At 45.2% G+C, this 19,465-nt stretch overlaps 1 protein-coding gene across 1 annotated transcript in view; it reads left to right on the top strand.

Moving 5' to 3' along the window:
• Positions 1–19,465, top strand: part of CIC (capicua transcriptional repressor) — a 326,490-nt gene that overhangs the window by 71,164 nt on the left and 235,861 nt on the right. The window contains exon 3 of the mRNA XM_030212241.1: positions 11,369–11,518. Within this exon, the coding sequence (XP_030068101.1) occupies positions 11,369–11,518 (150 nt within the window). The remainder of the gene's footprint in view (positions 1–11,368; positions 11,519–19,465) is intronic.

The raw sequence follows: 19,465 nt of genomic DNA, 5'->3' as shown, positions 1-19,465 counted from the left end.
AGACACTGACCAGCAAATTCAGAGTTGATGACTGGATGTACAGTAAACTTGGCAAAGGTTAGATTCTCCAGTGGGGGAAGTGCTGCCATGTATCTGTGAGAATAGGCTGGGAGAACCCTAGTGCAATGCTTTCCAACCCTCCCCTGGAGGCACACTTAGCCAGTTGGATCTTCAGGATTACTACAATAAATATGCATGAAATAAATCTGCGTACATCAGATTTGCATGCAACAGGTCTCCAGTATATGCAGAATAAGTCATGCATATTCATTGTGGTAATCCTGACTGGCTAGATGTAGATGTGCCTCTAAGGGAGGGTTGAGAATCTCAGCCTTCTCCTGGAGAGGGTCTCTGAATGTATATGTGCATGTCTGAGAGTGTGCTTATTTGGGATTAGTCATTGGGAAGGCTCACTTGCTTCCTATGAACTCAGGCTCTTATAGCTAAGAAAGATAAGCGGGAGAAGCCTTATTCCATATGCTTTTATGGGAGAGTCCTTGCAGCTTTCTGTGATAAAGGGAGAAGTTGGTGTGATACTTTTTATTTATGTATTTACAACTGCTTGATATACCGCATGGGCCACTGCTGGTTCAGTGTGGTTTACAAAATGCATAAGTTAGGAAACAGAAGACAGAAAAGAATGTAAATGCATGGAGGTATATTGTGTTAAGAGGAGGAGAAGGCGAGAGTAAGAAAGGTGAGTTTTGAGAACAGGTGAAGTGGAAGCGAATGCCAGAGCTTGGGTCCTGCATAGCTCATTGCAGTTGAAGGAGTAACATCCAGGCAAAAGATAGAGGGAAGGGGAGCACAAACAGATCTGATTGGAGTAAACGGAGGGTATGGAGAGATATAGAGGATGGGGATTGTTTTGAGTTCACAGACCCTTCGAAGTTCTGACCCCTTGATGGATTTCTGTGGTAACAGGAAACTTGTGCAGAGGAGGGAGTAGGGTGTTGCATGGCTTTTGAATGCACACTTAGGCTGCACTTTGAGCTTGTTGCAGGTGATTAACATACAGCACTTGTTCCTGTAATCCAAGAAGCAGCAGCAACAGGCCTGAATAGCTCTAGTGTCTATCTGAATTTGGTGCAGGAGGCATTTGCTTATTCCTAAATCTGGACCTGGGCTTATGAGATTTGTATTGATGTCTGCATGTGTTGTGGTTTGTGTGCGGGTGTCTATATGGCCTCCCCTCTTACAGCTAGATCTACCCAGTCCCAAGCTTTATCAGTTTGGTGTGGCATTAACTGTCCTGGAAGGCCATGAATGTGGGAAGTGCTTTGTGGGGGTGCAGGAATAGGGCAAAATTGGCATTTTAATGTTGACTTCACCCCCAAGCATTTCCTAAGTCAGTGTTAAATGTCAGACCTTCTCTTGAATATGGTTTAATCCTCTTATTTAGACAAAGGTCCAAATGGTTTAGAGTGCCCAGTGGAAGTGCATGGTGGCGCATTACTCCTCCTGTTAGAGAGGCTCTCAATCTCAGCCCAAACCACCCTACCAAACTGGTCTTGGTCACGCTTTCATCAGGTGGGTTTTACAGTTGCCCATAATGATAAAAATGCATATTTCTTCAATAAAGTAATGTGGTAGTCTGCTTTAATGGTAATACACAGGAATAAAACAAAAACAACCAAAAAAGGAAATTAAAAGATACCTTTTTATTGGATTAACATTTTTTGCCTAGCTTTTGAAAGCGAGAACCTTCTTCCTCAAGCCTTAGATCTATTATTCAAGCTTGATATGGGTAACTACCTCTGGCATCACCTTGTGATAGGCATGGAAGAATTGTCACCATCTGTTGCTGTTGTCTTCAGTAGGGCTGGTAGTAGCAACAACTTAGAATAAAAGCCAGTGAGCCAGCACGCAAGTGTGGAATGCACTGCCTACGGACTTGAGAACAATCAGCGAAACAACTATCTTTCGCAAATCTTTTAAGACATATTTATTTTGTTGCATTGTACCCCGCACTTTCCCACTCATGGCAGGCTTAATGTGGCTTACATGGGGCAATGGAGGGTTAAGTGACTTGCCCAGAGTCACAAGGAGCTGCCTGTGCTGAAGTGAACTCAGTCCTCAGTTCCCCAGGACCAAAGTCCACCACCCGAACCACTAAGCCACTCCTCCACTCCATGTAAAGCATACAATGAGAACTAATAGCCACAATAATCCACACGACAACCCACTCAATTAAGGTAACTCATCTACTATAACTCAATTAAGATAACTCATCTACTCATCTGGAGGAGTGGCCTAGTGGTTAGGGTGGTGGACTTTGGTCCTGGGGAACTGAGGAATTGAGTTCGATTCCCGGCACAGGCAGCTCCTTGTGACTCTGGGCAAGTCACTTAACCCTCCATTGCCTGCCGCATTGAGCCTGCCATGAGTGGGAAAGCGCGGGGTACAAATGTAACAAAAATAAAATACTATAACTACCTAAATCACTCCTCTCCTTCTTCTTCTACCCTAATTTAACCTCTACACAACATTAATTGTATATGTCACCTTGCAATGACAATGTTAACAAAACTCTGCAAGCCACATTGAGCCTGCAAATAGGTGGGATAATGTGGGATACAAATGAAATAAAATAAATAAATGTTCACAAGACCTGTAATAACCTGCCCCATCCATGAGTGTATGTGGTAACAGGAAGCCCACGTAGGATGTGGGGGTGGAACTACTGCAGGCTTGTTTGTTTGAATTGATGCAGTGTAACTGCTGTTGCACAGAAAGGTGGTGGTGGTGGTGGGGAGAGGGGTCTGGATGGTCTTTGGAGATGAGTGAACACCATCAGTGTAGTTTGCCTGGTTATGAGGAGATGGGGGGGGGGGAACCAATTCAGCATTAGTACCTGAAATATTTGGGGCACTGCCTGTGATCAACACACAAAGAAGCAAGCCTGGGAAGAGGGGTGATTAGAGTCTCCATTCGTTGATGATTTCTGGGGGTGGGTGAACTCATCTCCCAGTTCAAATGGGTACCTTGGATTTTAAATTTGGCACTATTCATTGTGGATATCTGGGAAACCCAACAGCTTGTAGAGATCACCAAAAAAGGTTTGGGATGCCCTGCCATATTATTTTAATCTTTGCAATGTGCTATGTATGATATGCATACGGTGTACATTCAGGTACATTAAGCATTTTCATGTCTTTGTAGGATTCACAATCTTATTTGTCCTGGAGGCACTAGAAGGTGAAGTAACTTGATCAAGATCACATGGGGCTACAGCAGGAGTTGAACCCTGGCTTTCCTGGTTCTCAGCCTGCTGCTGAAACCATTAGGTTACTCCTCTACTCCATGGGCTACTACAGTGCTACTTGATAAATGGGATGTGGAATATTGTATGTAGGATATACAGGACAGACAGTGCCACAGCACTCTGTAAGCCATATATTTTAAAGGGAAGTTCTCATTTTGTGTTTCTAGGGCGGGGGTTCTCAAGTAGAGCTGTACACAGGGACATAATCTGATCCCTATCTCCACCCATCCCCAGTCAATTTTATTCCATCCGCCTTGTATTGAGACTGTCCCCATAACCATCCTCACAGGTTTTTTTCCCCACCCCTGTACCCAACCCACATTTAAAAGATCTTGTAAATTCAAGCAAAACATAAAATGTATCCCATAACTTAACATAAAACAATAGGCATAACTTTGTTAAATATGCAAGAAAAACATATTTATTTATTTATTATTTGTTGCATTTGTATCCCCATTTTCCCACCTTTTTGCAGGTCCAATGTGGCTTACATTATGCCGTAGTGATGATCACCATTTCCGGAATGAGAAATACAAAGTGGTATTGCATTAAAGTTCATAAATTATAGAGTAAATTATAGAGTAAGTAAAATAATTAGTTCATTTCCGGCATGAGAAATAAAGTGGTAGTGCGTTAACGTTCATTAGTGACAGAGTGACTGAAGCAGTCAAGTGTAGAGAATTCAGTTTTGTCTAGTTCTGGTAGAGTTTCGTTGTCTAGTATTTAGGATGGATCATTGTGGTATGTCTTTTTGAACAGGTTGGTTTTTAGTAATTTCCGGAAGATTGTTAGGTCGTGCATTGTTTTTATGACATTTGGTAGTGCATTCCATAGTTGTGTGCGAATGTAGGAGAAGCTGGATGTATATGTTGATTTATATTTAATAAGTTAATCTATTCACGATTGAAGTTAATCCAACATCTTTATTTCTGATTATGAAAATGCACTTTCTGTAACTGTATACCTAATCCTCCCTGTCTCCTTCACCTTAAATATGTATTTCTCTTCCGGAATTGGTGATCACCATTGTGGAAAATGTAAGCCACATTGAGCCTGCAAATAGGTGGTAAAATGTGGGATACAAATGCTACAAATAAATAAATAAATATTTAAGTCCTTTGCAACTGGGGTAGTGAAGATCAAGAATGTGCGTGCCGAACTTTTGTGTTTCCTGGTTGGTAAGTCTATGAGGTCTGACATATAGACCGGGGCCTCACCGTGAATGATTTTATGGACCAGGGTACAGATTTTGAACGCAATTCGTTCTTTTAGTGGGAGCCAGTGTAGTTTTTCTCTTAGGGGTTTGGCGCTTTCGTATTTCGCTTTTCCAAATAGAGTCTGGATGCTGTGTTTGGGCAGTATGTTTTGTTAATATGCAAGAAAACATATTTATTTATTAACATGGACTGTGAGAAATAATAATCCATCTACAGAGCCAGAGTTCAGTTCCATTTTATGTTCCTCGAGTGTTAGTCCTGAAATGAAAGAATGTTCTGATGATATGCTGGTGGCAGAGTTCCAAGCAGGGAGTGGCAATTGTGTTAGTTTCGGCCACATATGGGATCTTTGTTGCTAGTAGGTGGTAAGAGACAAGCAGAATTCCTTGTCTGAGCTTGATATGTATGTATCCACTTCGTTCACAGAAGCTGTCTCTTGGCTCTTGAATTTCAAGTCTCAAAAAAGAATCTGCCTGAGTCTTTTTGTTTTGGATGTTTTATTGGTTTGGCAATTGGCTGCCCCTTGACTACAGCTTGATCAGCTGTCAGTGTTCGCAGTCTGTTTATGGCACTGTTTCACCCTTCTTTTTAACAATTTCTAAGTGATACTGCTGAGGATCAGCTTTAGTTTTTGATGGCTGGATTCCATGAGAGAGTATGAGATTGAGATTATGGCCTGTGCAACTCATCTTGAAATGCTGCTTTCATATTAGCTGCATTATTGGTCACATAGATGAGACTAGCTCGGTGGAGTTTATACTCTGCCAAAACACTTGCAACGAATTGATAAATATTCTCTCCAATTTATCAGTGGTCTCTTTTGTTGCCAAAATTATTGAACACATGCATCAGTTTTCATGCTGCTCTTTCAAAAACAATTTTTTTAAAAGCTGAGGTTTGGTGTCAGGTTTCAGAGTTAAGGTGTTCACCGGGATATAATTTGGTCCCCATTCCCATTCATTTCCAATCCCTCACCGTCCTTGTGGTAGAACTTTTTCTCCCTGTCCCTGCGGATTTCCATGGGTTCCCCGTTGTCCTTGTCCCCTGCAAACCTCTATTCTCAACCCTTCCTTGGGACACACCAGCTGGTCAGGTTTTTATGATACTCACAATGAATATGCATAAGATAGATTTGCATACAATAAGGCAGTACATGCAAATTCTCATCCATAGTAATTATTGATATCTTGAAGACCGACTGGCTGGGTGATCAGGAGGACTGGGATGAGAACCCCTACGCTAGGGCATATGATTTGTACGTGGCCCCTACTCTGTGTTATGTAGGTAAGCTTATATAGGACTGAAATGGTAGAATGGTCTAAGTTCAGAAGTACCAAATATTTTGCCCCTTAAACACAGCCTGGGGTGGGAGCTTGTGGTATATTCACCCCACTTAAGGTAGCTGCTTTCCAGCCACCTTATGAGTGAAATGGGACAAGGCAGGCGTTCATGTAGAAACCACACTACATTGCACTTGCGCATTGCTTCTGCTCAGCACGTCGCCTCCCTACAGCCACCGCTCACCCCTCGCCAGCCTTGCTCCTTCAACATCCCGGGCGGAGTCCCAGGCGCCTTACTCCAGTCCTTTGCAGGATGTCAGAGTCTAGCAGTCCTGTCGAACTCCGCCCCCGCCCGCCTTCGGCCAATCAGCAGTCCGACTACAAGCTCGCGTCACAAACGTTACATCTCACTGTATTTCCCTACTCAGCCAACTGAGACTCGAGAAGGGAGCGGGGAGCTATACTTCTGTTTTGCATATAAGTGGCATTCCATCGCCCTCCTATCAGCGAGCGGAGCGCGTGAGAAGTGCTATTTGCATATGATGACACTACTCCCAGTAACCAATGAGCGAACAGGAGGTAATTGGGCATGCGTAGGGCGGGGGAGTCCTCTTCCCCCCCCCCCATGTCTTTTTTTTTTTTTTTTTTACCTCTTGTTTGCGGCGGGGTGAATGGTGTTGGATACATATTACGGTGCGAGCCGACGGAGAGTCGGAGCCTGCCCGTGGGGGCAGTACGGGAGAGCCTGCCCCCTCTGCTCCGCTGTCATGTGCGCTAGGGGCTGTGACAGCGCCTCTCCCTCTCAGCCCCGGTCTGTTATTGTGCATCGCCCCGGGACCGTGGCCCCGTTTGATGCGGTTCTCCCAGACAAGTCTACAGATCGTAGGGGGTGGGAGAGGAAGTGGTCGCTCCCTGGAGGGTTAGTATGGAAATCTGAAGACAGTACCGGATCGGTGCTTTCAGCCGCTCGGTGACCATCGCTGTAGCCGTAGCCATCATCAGAGCTCAGAGGCCGGAACTGGGATGGACAACTGGGGAGACGCCTGAGACTGGGGGGTGAGGTGTTTCCCGGAGGGGCAGCCCCCAGTTCCGGAGTAGATGTTTTCTGCAGAGCGACCCCTCCCTCGCCAGGGACTCAGCATGTCGGTCAGTGTCTTTCTTTTTCTTTAGAGGGTGGGGACATATACAGCAGAGTCCTTATCAAATATTGGTATATTATTGTTGTGATCTGATATAATAAGGACTCTTCTAGCCTTGCTTCTGGGTTTGTGATGTGCGGTAACCTCGATTCTTTGCAGGGTTGTGTCCCTTGTATTGGACCAACAAATGATGTAGTGCTAGATAGGTATCTTCTTGAAATGTGACACATGTGATTTGCAATGTTATGCAGTGATATACTGCTTATTAATAAGCAGGCGGTGCTCATCAGACTTTTACTACATCTGTGGAAGAAAAGTGGTAAATAGTAGGAGTGATGCCCGCCTTTTGGAGGAAGATGAGTTCTGCGTGCTTCCTAGGATCCGGAGATAGTTATGTTCATCTTACAACTATGCTTTGCTCGAGTCCTTATTTGCTGTGTCACCTGGGTAAAGGAGCGTGAGTGTGCTGGCACACGGACACATAGATTTATACATTTGTATCTTTGTCGTCAAGTATTAAAACTCTTTCCTTTGTCAAGGGCGATAAACATAGATTTGGGCAAGTTTCTAGAGGGCCCCCCCCCCCCATAAATTTTAGCCAGAAGATTTGGGAGAGCCATTGCTTATCCCTGGGAATGAGCATATGAGAAATAGACCTATTCTGGGAACTGTGGGTACTTGTTACCCAGACCTGTATGTGGAGATAAGACCTGCCAAGTCAGGATGCTGGGCTGATGCTAGTCTGTGTTACTCTTTATGTTCCAACAGGACAGGTGGAAGCGTTGCCTTTGTAGCAGAAAAATATTGTCTTGTTTTCGCCAGAAGAGTGAGATGACCTCGAGAAAACAGTGTAGGCGAAACTAATCCTGTACAGTGATTTGTCTTTCTAGAGGGCAGTATTTTCTTACAAGAAGCATCACTGTCATCTTCATTATACATAAATTAATTGTAAATATAAATGGATTTGGAGTAGTAATACGGAGTCCTCCAAGGGAGGGCATGTAACAGAATGTGCCTATGGGCAGGACATCTCAAACGTATACACTGGTTATATCCATGTCTAATTGTATTGGCATACACAATATTCATATTATTTTATTTTATTTTATTTACGTTTGTACCCCGCGCTTTCCCACTCATAGCAGGCTATATTATATACAGGTACTTATTTGTACCTGGGGCAATGGAGGGTTAAGTGACTTGCCCAGAGTCACAAGGAGCTGCCTGTGCCTGCAGTGGGAATCCAACCCAGTTCCCCAGGACCAAAGTCCATCACTGTAACCACTAGGCCACTCCTCCACATATTGGACAGACAAATATAGCTGTTTGCAACAGTTGCATATTGTTCTGTGTGCATCCTGTGTATCTAATATTATCAGCAAAGTACTATTTCACATGTACTGGAAATTCAGTCATAAAGGTAGTAATAGTACTTGTCCTCCCTGTGGTGTGTTCACATCTGCATGCTAGTAGTAGCCCTTCTCCACGGCTATGTGTTCATGTTATTAATAGTATTTTTTCTCTTCCATATGCATGAGTCCATACCTGATAGCACATGTCTTCTTTAACATACGCCCATCCATGTGTAAAGGAATTTTTGAAATGGCCTCTTATCATTAATCAAGCAAACACATGACTTGCCCCTCCCCCCAGCTATTATAATTGCATGGGAAGGAATAAGTAGATATGCGTGATAACTCCTTCATGGAGTTTCGCTCACTGCACTTAAAGTTTCTTTAGACTGTATAAGTTAAACATAGAATAAATGGATAAGTATTTCAATATTACGATTATCAATAGAAATCAAACAAAATAAAACATGGAAAAGAAAATAAGATGATACCTTTTTTATTGGACATAACTTAATACATTTCTGATTAGCTTTCGAAGGTTGCCCTTCTTCGTCAGATCTGACGAAGAAGGGCAACCTTCGAAAGGTATCATCTTATTTTCTTTTCCATGTTTATTTGTTTGATTTCTGTTGATAACCTTAAGAGTGGACTAACACTGCTACCACACTCCTCTACTTAATATTACATTGAAAGCAGATATGCATATTGATGTGACTCACTGCAGAATAGAGGATCCTTTGCACCCCACCTTCTTTTGTGCTTTTATCTTGCTTTTCCTTCATTCGCTTACTCTCTCTCCCTCTTCCCCAATCATTTTTTTCCTTCTTCTGCTGATGCTGGTGTTCAGCCAGGCGCTGTCCTGAGAGAAAGGTCAGCCAAGGGTTGAAGTACTATGTCATAGAGACTGCAAAGAGTGAAATGACTGTAGGAGCATGTCAGTGAGAGAGAATCTATGTAAATAATGTGTATGCAGAGAGAAGACTCTGGGAGAAAAAAGTCCTTAAACTTCTGGGCATTGTTTGTCTGCTTCTTTGGGAAGAAGGGTGTGTGCTCTGTTGCAGAGATGTGAAATGGATTTGTTGTTAATGGCCCAAAAAGAGGGAGGGGAAAGGAGAAAAAGAAGTGGGGCACAGAGTGAGAGGACAATAGGGGTGAGGATAGAAAGTGGAGGTGATGGGGAATTGAAGAGAATATGCAGAAAATTGGGAAATGTGGGAAAGATAAGGATGAGAATGCAGAACAGAATCAGATTTCAATTATGGATGCCTATAGGCAACGGGAGGGGGGTGTCCTCCCAATCACCAGGGGTGGTGTTCTCCCATTCCATGATCACTGCTGCCCTATGTATTTAAAGTATTTTTAACTGCTCATTTCTAGGGGTCCCCGATCATCTTCCTTTTCCTCTGCTGCTGTTCTGAAATTGACCCCTGCAGCATCGGCTCTTTAGTAAGTAAGTTCAGCTGTTTTAACCCTAGTTTGCTGACAGGCCCCGTGGTGCCTTATCCCCATCTCACACATGGGCATTCTGTCACCATGGAAACTTGCATGAGAGGTGGGCACCATGGGGCCTGTCAGCACAGGAGGGCTGGAAGGCCCATTCTGAATTTACTTACTGCTGGAGTGAGTTCTGCATAGTCGCACCAAGTGCAGAGTAAGGGATAACGGTGGCAGCGGTGCTCTGGTACCTTTCAGTTTGTTGTCTGTTTCTAAATCTGGTCTGGTTTGCAGAATGAGTGGACTAAGACAGAGCTGGTGCAGAGATATTAAGCTTCCTAGGCAAACCCTCCTGCCTTGCACTTTCTCAGCCCCTTGCTTTTCTTTAGGCCCCTCCTGGAGATTTTGATAGTTTTAACTGACTAGTTTAATCATCTCCCTCTTATAACAATCCTATGAATGTCTATAATTGGACACCATGGGAGGCAATTCTATAACAGGGCATCATCATTTAGGTGTTGTATTACTGCAGGTAGTGGGCCGGTTCTTTAAGAAAACTTACGCACGTGTCTTCATAGAATACTAGTGTAAATCTGCATCATCCTGCTTAAATGTAAGTGCAAACATTTGTGACAGCTGTATGGCTTGTGTAAATTTTTGCACCTAAATGTCACATTTAGGTGCACAACTACCAGTATTCTGTAAGTAATCAGTGTAAAGGTGAGCCTGCCTAAAAACCACCAGTGTCAAAATCCCATTAACAATAACACGCTATGCAAGTTGAGTGTGTAATTATAGAATACAGTACAGTCTCGATTATCTGACCTTCGCTAATCTGACCATCTGACATCTCCTGGTGATGTCATTGCAGTTATTCTATTAAAAATCTTTGTTTTAAGAACAATTTTTGAAAATCAGAACTCTGTACCTTTTATGCATTGTTTTCTGTTTTATCTAATTTTTCACTTATCCAACAACTGGTTGGTCCTGTTTACTTCGGATATCAAGACTACTGTACTGTGTACTCTGCCATTTGCGCAGGAATGTGTCACCTAAATTTCAGCGACCTGTTTATTTTATTTTTATTTTTGTTACATTTGTACCCCGCGCTTTCCCACTCATGGCAGGCTCAATGTGGCTTACATGGGGCAATGGAGGGTTAAGTGACTTGCCCAGAGTCACAAGGAGCTGCCTATATATATATATATATATATATATATACTCATATGGATATAAACATGAGGGCAGTTTCTTTTGATAATTACCCTCCCTGCAGATAGAACTTCTTTTCGTTAGTAGTTGTGAGGGCCATTGCTTTGCTTTGGCTGTTGCTGCTCTAGTCAGTCACCTAGTCTGTGGTGTAAAAGAGGAAGAGAGGGTGTGAAAGTTGCACATTTGTCAGTAATACTAAGTACAGGTTGTGATGTAACTTCTGACTGGGGTTGTGGGTGAGCTGAATAATGTGTACAGAGAATATGCTGCCATAAACAGGAAATACGATGTTTCTGGATGTTCAAGCTGGCTACCCTCTTCTTAAAGACAGGGTGTGTGGATATACTGTGTCCTGGTTGAGCCCCTCTTCAGGGAGGAGGCTGCCTACTCTTCCTTTGTAATTGGACCATGCTTGACTTTTGTTTGTTTGTTTTGTTCCTCCAATTTGTTTTTTTTTTTCCCCCCCCAGTCTGGACAAATGTTGAGCCTCGCTCTGTAGCAGTTTTCCCTTGGCATTCATTAGTCCCATTCCTAGCTCCCAGTCAACCCGACTCTTCTGTTCAGCCCAGCGAGGGCCAGCAACCTGTCAGTCATCCAACCCCCTCGAGTCACAGCAAAGGTAAGCTCTGCTCATAGTATACACACTATGGGGTAACTTAATAAATTCCACTGTATTTGTGTAAAAATGTTTTTTTATAAAATTAGGGCACATGCAGCTATCTTGTTCTCTTTGTAGGAGATTTTTTATTATTGTGTGTTGTCTGCTTTGGTTGTCTTTTGGTGAAAGCTCATTAAGAATTATTTTATAATTAAATTAGGGTAAGCATAAGTGTACATGTTGGCCTGAGCCTATAGATGTTGGTAGTGGTGCATTCTAAGTGGAGTTGCAAAGTATGTGCATTGGTTATAAAGTATGGTAATTTATATGTATTGTAATTGTATACTCTGCATTCTAACAGTTCTCCCTACTCTTGATAAAGACAAATAGGCAATACCTTGCCTGCTGAAACTGGTGCCTTGTGTTGCCATATTATCCTGTATATGCACTGCGGGGGTAATTCTTAAAAAGTAACCTAAAGTGTGCACAGTAAGCACAAATTCTGTAATGGCAATCATGTGTGTAATTGCGGTTATATAATACTAGCGTAAGTCTGCTGTAGGTGCAAGCACTTATGCTAGCTCAGTGGTTGGTGTCGTACGCGTAACTGATGGCACTTATGTGCACAGATTATAGACTACTAGGCACATAGGAGCCGACTCTGTGGGTGCTTGAGCACCCCCAATATTGAGAAAATTCCTTGTATGTGTCTAGGGAAGGATTATTTCCACTGGGCTTAGCACCCCCAATAATTTTGAAAATTGGCTCCTATGACTAGGCACACCCTTGCCCTGCTCATGCCCTCCCTAAGTCCACAGCCACTTTGCAGTTCCACACGAAAGAAATGATGTGCTAAAGGTTATACCTACTAACCCCCTAAGTCTACAAGGTTTTGTGCCCAATTAATAGAATAGGGTCAGTTATACGTGTAACTTAAGCTAACAAGCTGCTAACTGGCTTTAATGACCAATTGGCACTGGTTGAGGGTAATTAGCAGTTACTTGCGTAACTAGTCCCCTAGTCGGTATTCTATACCCACATGTTCAAATTCCAGAGCACAAAACTTGAAGGAGAGGGGGGGGGGGGGGTTAGGTCAGGGGCATGCCTGGCATGGGTTCTAGAATTCTTGCAGTTATGCGCTTAACTGCCTGCATCTAATGTTAGGCGTGTAAATGCAAACTTACACTAAAGTGTAAAGGGTCATGGATTTGATATACTGCCTTTCTGTGGTACAGTCAAAGTGGTTTACATTTTTATTCTATGCAGGTACTTTGTATCTAGTAGACTTAAAATCTAAGTTTTGTACCTGGGTCAATGGAGGGTTAAGTGACTTTCCCAGGAGCCGCAGCGGGAATTGAACTCTGTTCCCCAGGTACTCAGCCCACCTCGCTAACAGGCAGGCAGTTGCTGTTATAGAATCTGTGCTCAGTATGCATCAACCTGACACCCAACTTTAGGTGACCTTTTGAGAATTACCTCCCAAGTGCCTATACATTCATAACTGTAAACTAGTGCCAGTTAGCGTGAATTATATCCCATAGATACTAATTAACACCTAATTTAACAAGTTATAGTTCTATAACCTGCATGCGTAATTACGCATGCTAAGCATGAAAATGGGCACAAATAGTATTATGGGATGTGTGCATGAGGAAACCTTAGCTTACAGCATTATTAGTATTCATTGATATCTTGAGCATTATTTGGAAAAGCAGGTTTATAAAAATCCACCTCTCTGGTACTTCAAAAGTGGATAAAAAAAACACCGAGCCTTCAGATTTGTTGGAGAGTGTCATATAACCTCTTATTTGCAGCGTCAGCATTTTATTGGTGATATTGGGCAATATCAAGGCACCTAAAATCATGCCTGATGACCTGATGATGTGTACTGGCTCCAGCATCGGCTCGGAGGGATCTTGAGGCTACTGCCCCCATTTTGAGGCTAATCTTTTAGTATGAATTGCACAGATCTCAGGGCTTGTACCACCAAAATTGCACCAAACTGGAAGATGCCCTTGTTTTTCCTTTTCCTAGTTGGGTTTGCCCTAGTCTCTCTAGAATCTGATACCTATTCAGTGTTTCTTCTGTTCTGGTTTCTTCCCTCCCCCCACCCCCAAATCTATCTCTGACATTGATGGTTGTTTCATCTTTTTTTTTCTTCTCTCTTCTGTCATTTTTTATGTTCAATCTGTTTTTATTAAATATCATAATGAAAAAAAGGAAAATGGATGCATCACAGCAACTTGCATAGACACCCCCTGCCCAAGCCCCTTGTAGATTGCAGTGGTCGATTGAATCTTGCAGGGACTGGCTCTTATAGCCTCATGGCTAGAAGTTATCACTACAAGTCTTAACTCACTCCAGTTCTCCCCTCCCTGCCCATTCCACACCTCTGAATGATAAAAAGAATATGTAAAGTGGCGTAGGATCTATATCATAAGAACATAAGAGTAGTCATACTGGGTCAGACCAGCCCAGTATCCTGTTTTCCAAACAGTGGCCAAGCCAGGTCACAAGTACCTGGCAGAAACCCAAATCCTGGCAGCACTCCATACTACAAGTCCCAGGGCATACAGTTGCTTCCCATGTCTGTCTCAATAGCAGATTATGGACTTTCCCTCCAGGAATTTGTCCAAACCTTTTTAAAACCCAGGCTTCTTCTGGCTGTCTGCATCTACAGGGCAGATCCTGTTTAGTTAGCGGTGCATTTATTTCTGCTCGTCTTCCCATGCCCGCCTGGGTGTTCCCACAGAGGCCTTTGCACTTGTGATGTATCTTTCTTCAGGCCGTGGAGGGGAGTGCATCTCTATTTTCTTCTGAGGGTGTGGGCTGTCTGCCGCTCGGTTGCTTCAGAGTTCCCTCTCTTAGGGGACTCTTGGTTCGATTCAAGCTTCTAGGATTGGCTGAATTCAAGTTGGTGGTGCCTACCTCCATTTTGGTTGGTAGCATCTCCCTCTGTCTTTTTTGGTGGGACATAGTTGTCTTGTTCTGCCTGTCGGGGTTCGGGCCCCTTTCAATGCGGTCTTGAGGCTCCCTATCTGTGGCTCCGGTGGCAGCTCGACATGGCAGTGGCTTGGAGAGTGATACTTTGCATCCTCTCTCCTCTGTGACTTTTTTGACAGTCGGTGAGGATGTTGGTGCCTGTGTGGGTCCTTTTCTCTCTGCGGGCCTCTTCACAGGCAGCCATGGGATCCCGTGGCTTTCCTTCAGTCAGTGGTTGCGGTTCCACTTCTTTGTTCTGGACTTCGGAAACTCCTTAGGCTCCTTCCTTGAGCTCCTCTGGGTATCAGGGCACTGGCTTCCTTCCAGATGCCTCCTCCTTTCTGTCTGTTCGAGAACTTCATGCAGTTGGGGACCTCTAGGTGTCTACGCCTGATGCGGGTCCTATTTGGATGCAACTCAGCATCCTTGTACACGTTTCCATTGCCTTTTTGGGGCATTGCTGCTGTTCTGTTCGTGTTGTTCCTTGAATCCTGACCTAATTTGCTGCTGTGACTGTTTTGCTGCATCCCATTGGTCTGGACTGTTTTTTTTTTTTTTTTGGTTTGCTTCATTGTTGTTTCTTCTAGGGCTCCATTCGGTGACTGAGTCCATTTTGATCTTCTGGAAACAGATAATTTCAGGAGGACAGGTTTTGTTCTCCATGCCACTGTACAATGCCAGCTCTAGCCTGCTCTTGATTGTGCTTCTCTGATGAGCTGCTTCTCCTGCTTCAGGGGTGCATCGGCATGACAGACGGAAAGATTGTGATGCCTCTCCTTCCTTAATGGGTGCTTTAACTGGCCCTTGGTCACACAGTAGCCCTGGAGGGTCTCCCACCTGGATGCTTTTGGCTTCCGGTGAGCTCTGTTTTCCTGTTTTCTTGTTTGTAGCAGTTGAGAGCACCATTGCTTGGCTATTTGAAATGCTGAGCATTCCAGGCTGCACGATACCCTTAAGGGACGAAGTACTTGGAACTATTTTCTCTGTCTCCTTCCGCTGGTGGATGGACACAACTATTGGTCTGACTGGTATGACTAAAGAAAGGAAAGAAAATTCTCTGAGGACAAGCAGGCTGTATTATTCTCACAAGTGGGTTGGCGATCTGAGCCGGCCCGGGAACTGGCATTCCAAATAGCAAAAACTTTGCTAGAGCCTTCTGAATGCGATGCATGTCCGACTGAGTATGCGCAGAGTGCCTCCCCGCCCGCTGCATGGCTGCGCTCCTCAGTTGTTATTTTTCTGCGTGAGGAGCAGCAGTTGTTTTCTAGCTCTGCTTTTTCGCCCATGAAAGCCTTCAGTGTCTTCTTTATCTGCATTTTGCCTTTGTTTTATTTTTCTATTTGTTTTATTAAATTAAAAAAAAAGTTTAGTCGCCCTTTATTTTCTTAGTTGACCCGCATTAAGTTTCCTTTCTTTTTACCCACAGCCATCCTTAGGCATGCTTGGCCCAGTTTTCTCTTGTTTTTGCTTTTTTTCAGCACAATCGCGTTTTTTGATTTGACTAGGGCAGTCTTCCCGTCCGTGTCATTGAAGACTCCTAGTGGCTTCAAATGCTGTATTCTGTGCATCCGGACCATTTCAGGCATTGATACCCATTCGTGTTGTATACAGTACCTTGGGCCCGACCACAGCCAAGCTCGTTGTGCCCTTTGTCTTCGTATGAAGAAAAGGATTCAACTGGCTCGAGAAGCCTAACGAGAGAAACTTTTTGGGGCTCGGTTTGGTCCTTCGATGTCAGCATCAACACTGGTATCGAGGTTGGCGGTGTCAATGTCAGCATCGAGGGAAGCATCGACGTTGGGTGTGGAGGTAGGCATGGCTGCTGAGAGACCAAGACAGCAAGGCATCGAGTAGGTTTCCACCTGCCTCAAGGCATCATGTTATGCAGGCCCCCCGTGACCGTCCATCGTTAGACCCAAGTAGACGTGGGGATTTGACGTCCTCGTCGACACTGAGGAGCCTTAGTGAGGTGCATTGAGCGAAGGCTAAGAAGCACCGCCACCGTTCTCCCTCAACATATGGTGCCGGAAGCTCTGGGGCTCCGAGGGAATTGGCACCCAAGAAGTGTCGAAGCTGGGAGGATCGGTCCCCCTCCATACAAGAGGTCCCGATGCGTCGGTTTCCCAGCAGTACAGTTCCTGCTCCCGAGCCCCAGGCAGCTCTGCCGCTGACTGTTCCACCGGCCCCACAGCCTTTCCCGATGGCGGCTCTTGACGAGCGGATCTGGGCCTTGCGTCCAGAGCTTCTGGAAGGACTACTGCGACACACTTCATTGGCAACGGGGGTACTTTCGCCTACCATGCCGTCTGCTACAGCTATGTCTGGCCCTCGATTCGGCACCGCTTGTGGCTCCAGTATCGGCTCTCTGTTGACATCGATGGAGGAAGCTTCGCCGCAGTCCATGTGGGAGTCCGGCTCCTTGACATCGCCATCGGGACTGTGGGTCTTCGGCGTCTAGGCGAGTTCGGTCTCGTGGGAGTCAGAGGAAGATTCCAGGTACTTCTCCTCAGATGAATCCTTTGGGATTCCCTCTGAACTTTCCCCTCCACATGAAAGGAGACTGTCTCCACCTGAGAGACTCTCCTTTTCATCTTTTGTATGGGAAGTGGCTCAGGCCATTCCTTTCCCCTTAGACATGGAGGATGAGTCCAGGGCTGAGATGCTTGAGGTCCTGGACTACACTTCTCCACCTAGAAGAGACAGTGACAGCTCCTTTGCGTAAGGTACTCAGGTAAGTCCTTATGTGAAACTGGGTGTCCCCTCTGTCTGTTGCTATGATCCCAAAAAAGACAGATTCTCAGTATCGGATACACGGGGAGCCTGGGTTGATGAGGTCTTAGTAACTGCACAACTCCATGTTGGTGGACTCTGCCCTCAAGAGAGCCAAGAGTTCTAGAGACTATGCTTTGACGCTCCCAGGCAGAGAAGCTATGACCTTGGATTCTTTTGGGAGGAAAATGTATCAGGCTGCCATGCTCATTGCCCGTATACAGTCATACCAGCTCTTCACGAGCATCCATTTTCAGAATTCGATGCAGCAGTTATCTAGTTTGGTTGATGCTCTCCGTCTGGAGCAGGCTGAACCTTTTCACCAGCTGGTCAAGCAGCAGAAGGCGTGTCATAAATTCTTGGCCAGGAGCGCATATGACACTTCTGATGTAGCAGCCAGGATCTCTACTCAAGGTATAGGAATGCGCAGACTCTCATGGCTGCATGTTTCTGACCTGGAGCATTCGGTCCACCAGAGGATTGTGGATGTTCCTTGCCGGGGGGATAATCTTTTCGGAGAGAAGGTGGAAGATCTAGTTGACCAGATCAAGAAGCATACGAATGCTATGGCTTCTCTCTCCCGCCGGGTGCCTTCTGCTTACACCTCCTCAACTAGGAGGTATTTTGGTGGGTCACAGAGTGCTCCCTATACCTATTCTAGGCGTAGGTACATTCCAGCGTCTCACCAGCCAACTCAGGCTCAGTCCCAGCACGCTTGTTCTTGTCAACAGTGTGCGCCCAAGACCCCTGTTGCTCCTCAGCAAAAGCAAGGGACGAGCTCCAGGAGAGCATAGCCGCAATAAAAGTGTCTGTGCTGGACGACTTGCCACTTGGGAGGAGGTTAATGTTTTTTCACCAAAGGTGGCCTCTCATAACCTCCGACCGGTGGGTTCTTCAAATAGTCCGGTTAGGATACACCCTCAGTCTGGATTCCAGACGTACAAATTGCCCACTGAGAGCTAATTCGTTCAGCTGTCTGCACAGGCAGGTACTTGCAGAGGAATTCTCCGCTCTTCTAAAGGCCCATTCGGTCAAACCCATTCCACCAGGGAAGAAGGGCTGGGATTCTATTCCAGGTATTTCCTTGTGCAGAAGAAAACGGGGGGGGGGGGGGGGGGGGGGATGCTTTCTATCCTAGACCTAAGGGTCCTGAACAAATTCCTGGCCCGGGAAAGTTCAGGATGATTTCCCTGGGCACTCTTCTTCCCATGATTCAGGAAAATGATTGGCTATGCTCTCTGGACTTAAAGGAAACTTCCAGCCCACAGGAAGTATCTTTGATTTCGTCTGGGAACGCAGCACTTTCAGTGCCGTGTACTACCCTTTGGCCTAGCATTAGCTCCCAGGGTATTAATCAAGTGTCTAGCGGTAGTTGCAGTGTCGCTATGCAGGCTGGGAGTGCATGTGTTCCCTTATTTTGACGATTGGCTAGTGAAGAGCACCTCGGAGGACAGTGCTCGGGAATCTGTGTGGAGAATTATTCAGGTGCTGAAGCTGCTGGGGTTCGTAGACAATTACCCCAAGTCCCATCTCACTCCTGTTCAGAAATTGGAATTCATTGAAGCGTTGCTCGATACGAGGACAGTTCGATCCTGTCTTCCTGAGGCACAGTCAGACAACCTTCTGTCTCTTGTGTCCACGGTTTGATGGTCTCAGCAAGTCACAGCTCGGCAGATGTTGAGACTCCTGGGGCACGTGGCCTCTACTATTCATGTTATGCCCATGGCATGACTGCATATGAGATCTGCTCAATGGACCCTGGCTTCTCAGTGTTGTCCACCGACCTTGTGCATTCTCTTCAATGGTGGACGATTCGATCCAATTTGACCATGAGACGTCCATTCTAAATTGCTCAGCTGCAGAAAGTGCTGACGATGGATGCATCTCTCCTGGGGTGGGGGGCTCATGTAGATGGGCTTCACACTCAGAGCCTGGTCTCCGCAGGAAACAGGTCTTCAGATCAACCTCCTGGAGCTACGAGCAATTTGGAATGCTCTAAAGGCTTTGAGATCGGCTGTCCAACCAAATTATCTTGGTTCAAACAGACAATCAGGTTGCGATGCACTACACCAACAAATGGGGGGGGGGGGACTGGATCTCGCCCTCTGTGTCAAGAAGCCATTCAGATATGGCTCTGGGCGCGCCGTCACAGCATGTTTCTCCAAGCCACTTATCTGGCAGGCATAAACAACAGCCTGGCCGACAGACTGAGCAGAA

The sequence above is a fragment of the Microcaecilia unicolor genome, chromosome 8, assembly GCF_901765095.1.
Source record: "Microcaecilia unicolor chromosome 8, aMicUni1.1, whole genome shotgun sequence".
Classification (NCBI taxonomy): Eukaryota; Metazoa; Chordata; class Amphibia; order Gymnophiona; family Siphonopidae; genus Microcaecilia; species Microcaecilia unicolor.
This window is presented reverse-complemented; position numbering and strand designations above follow the sequence as displayed.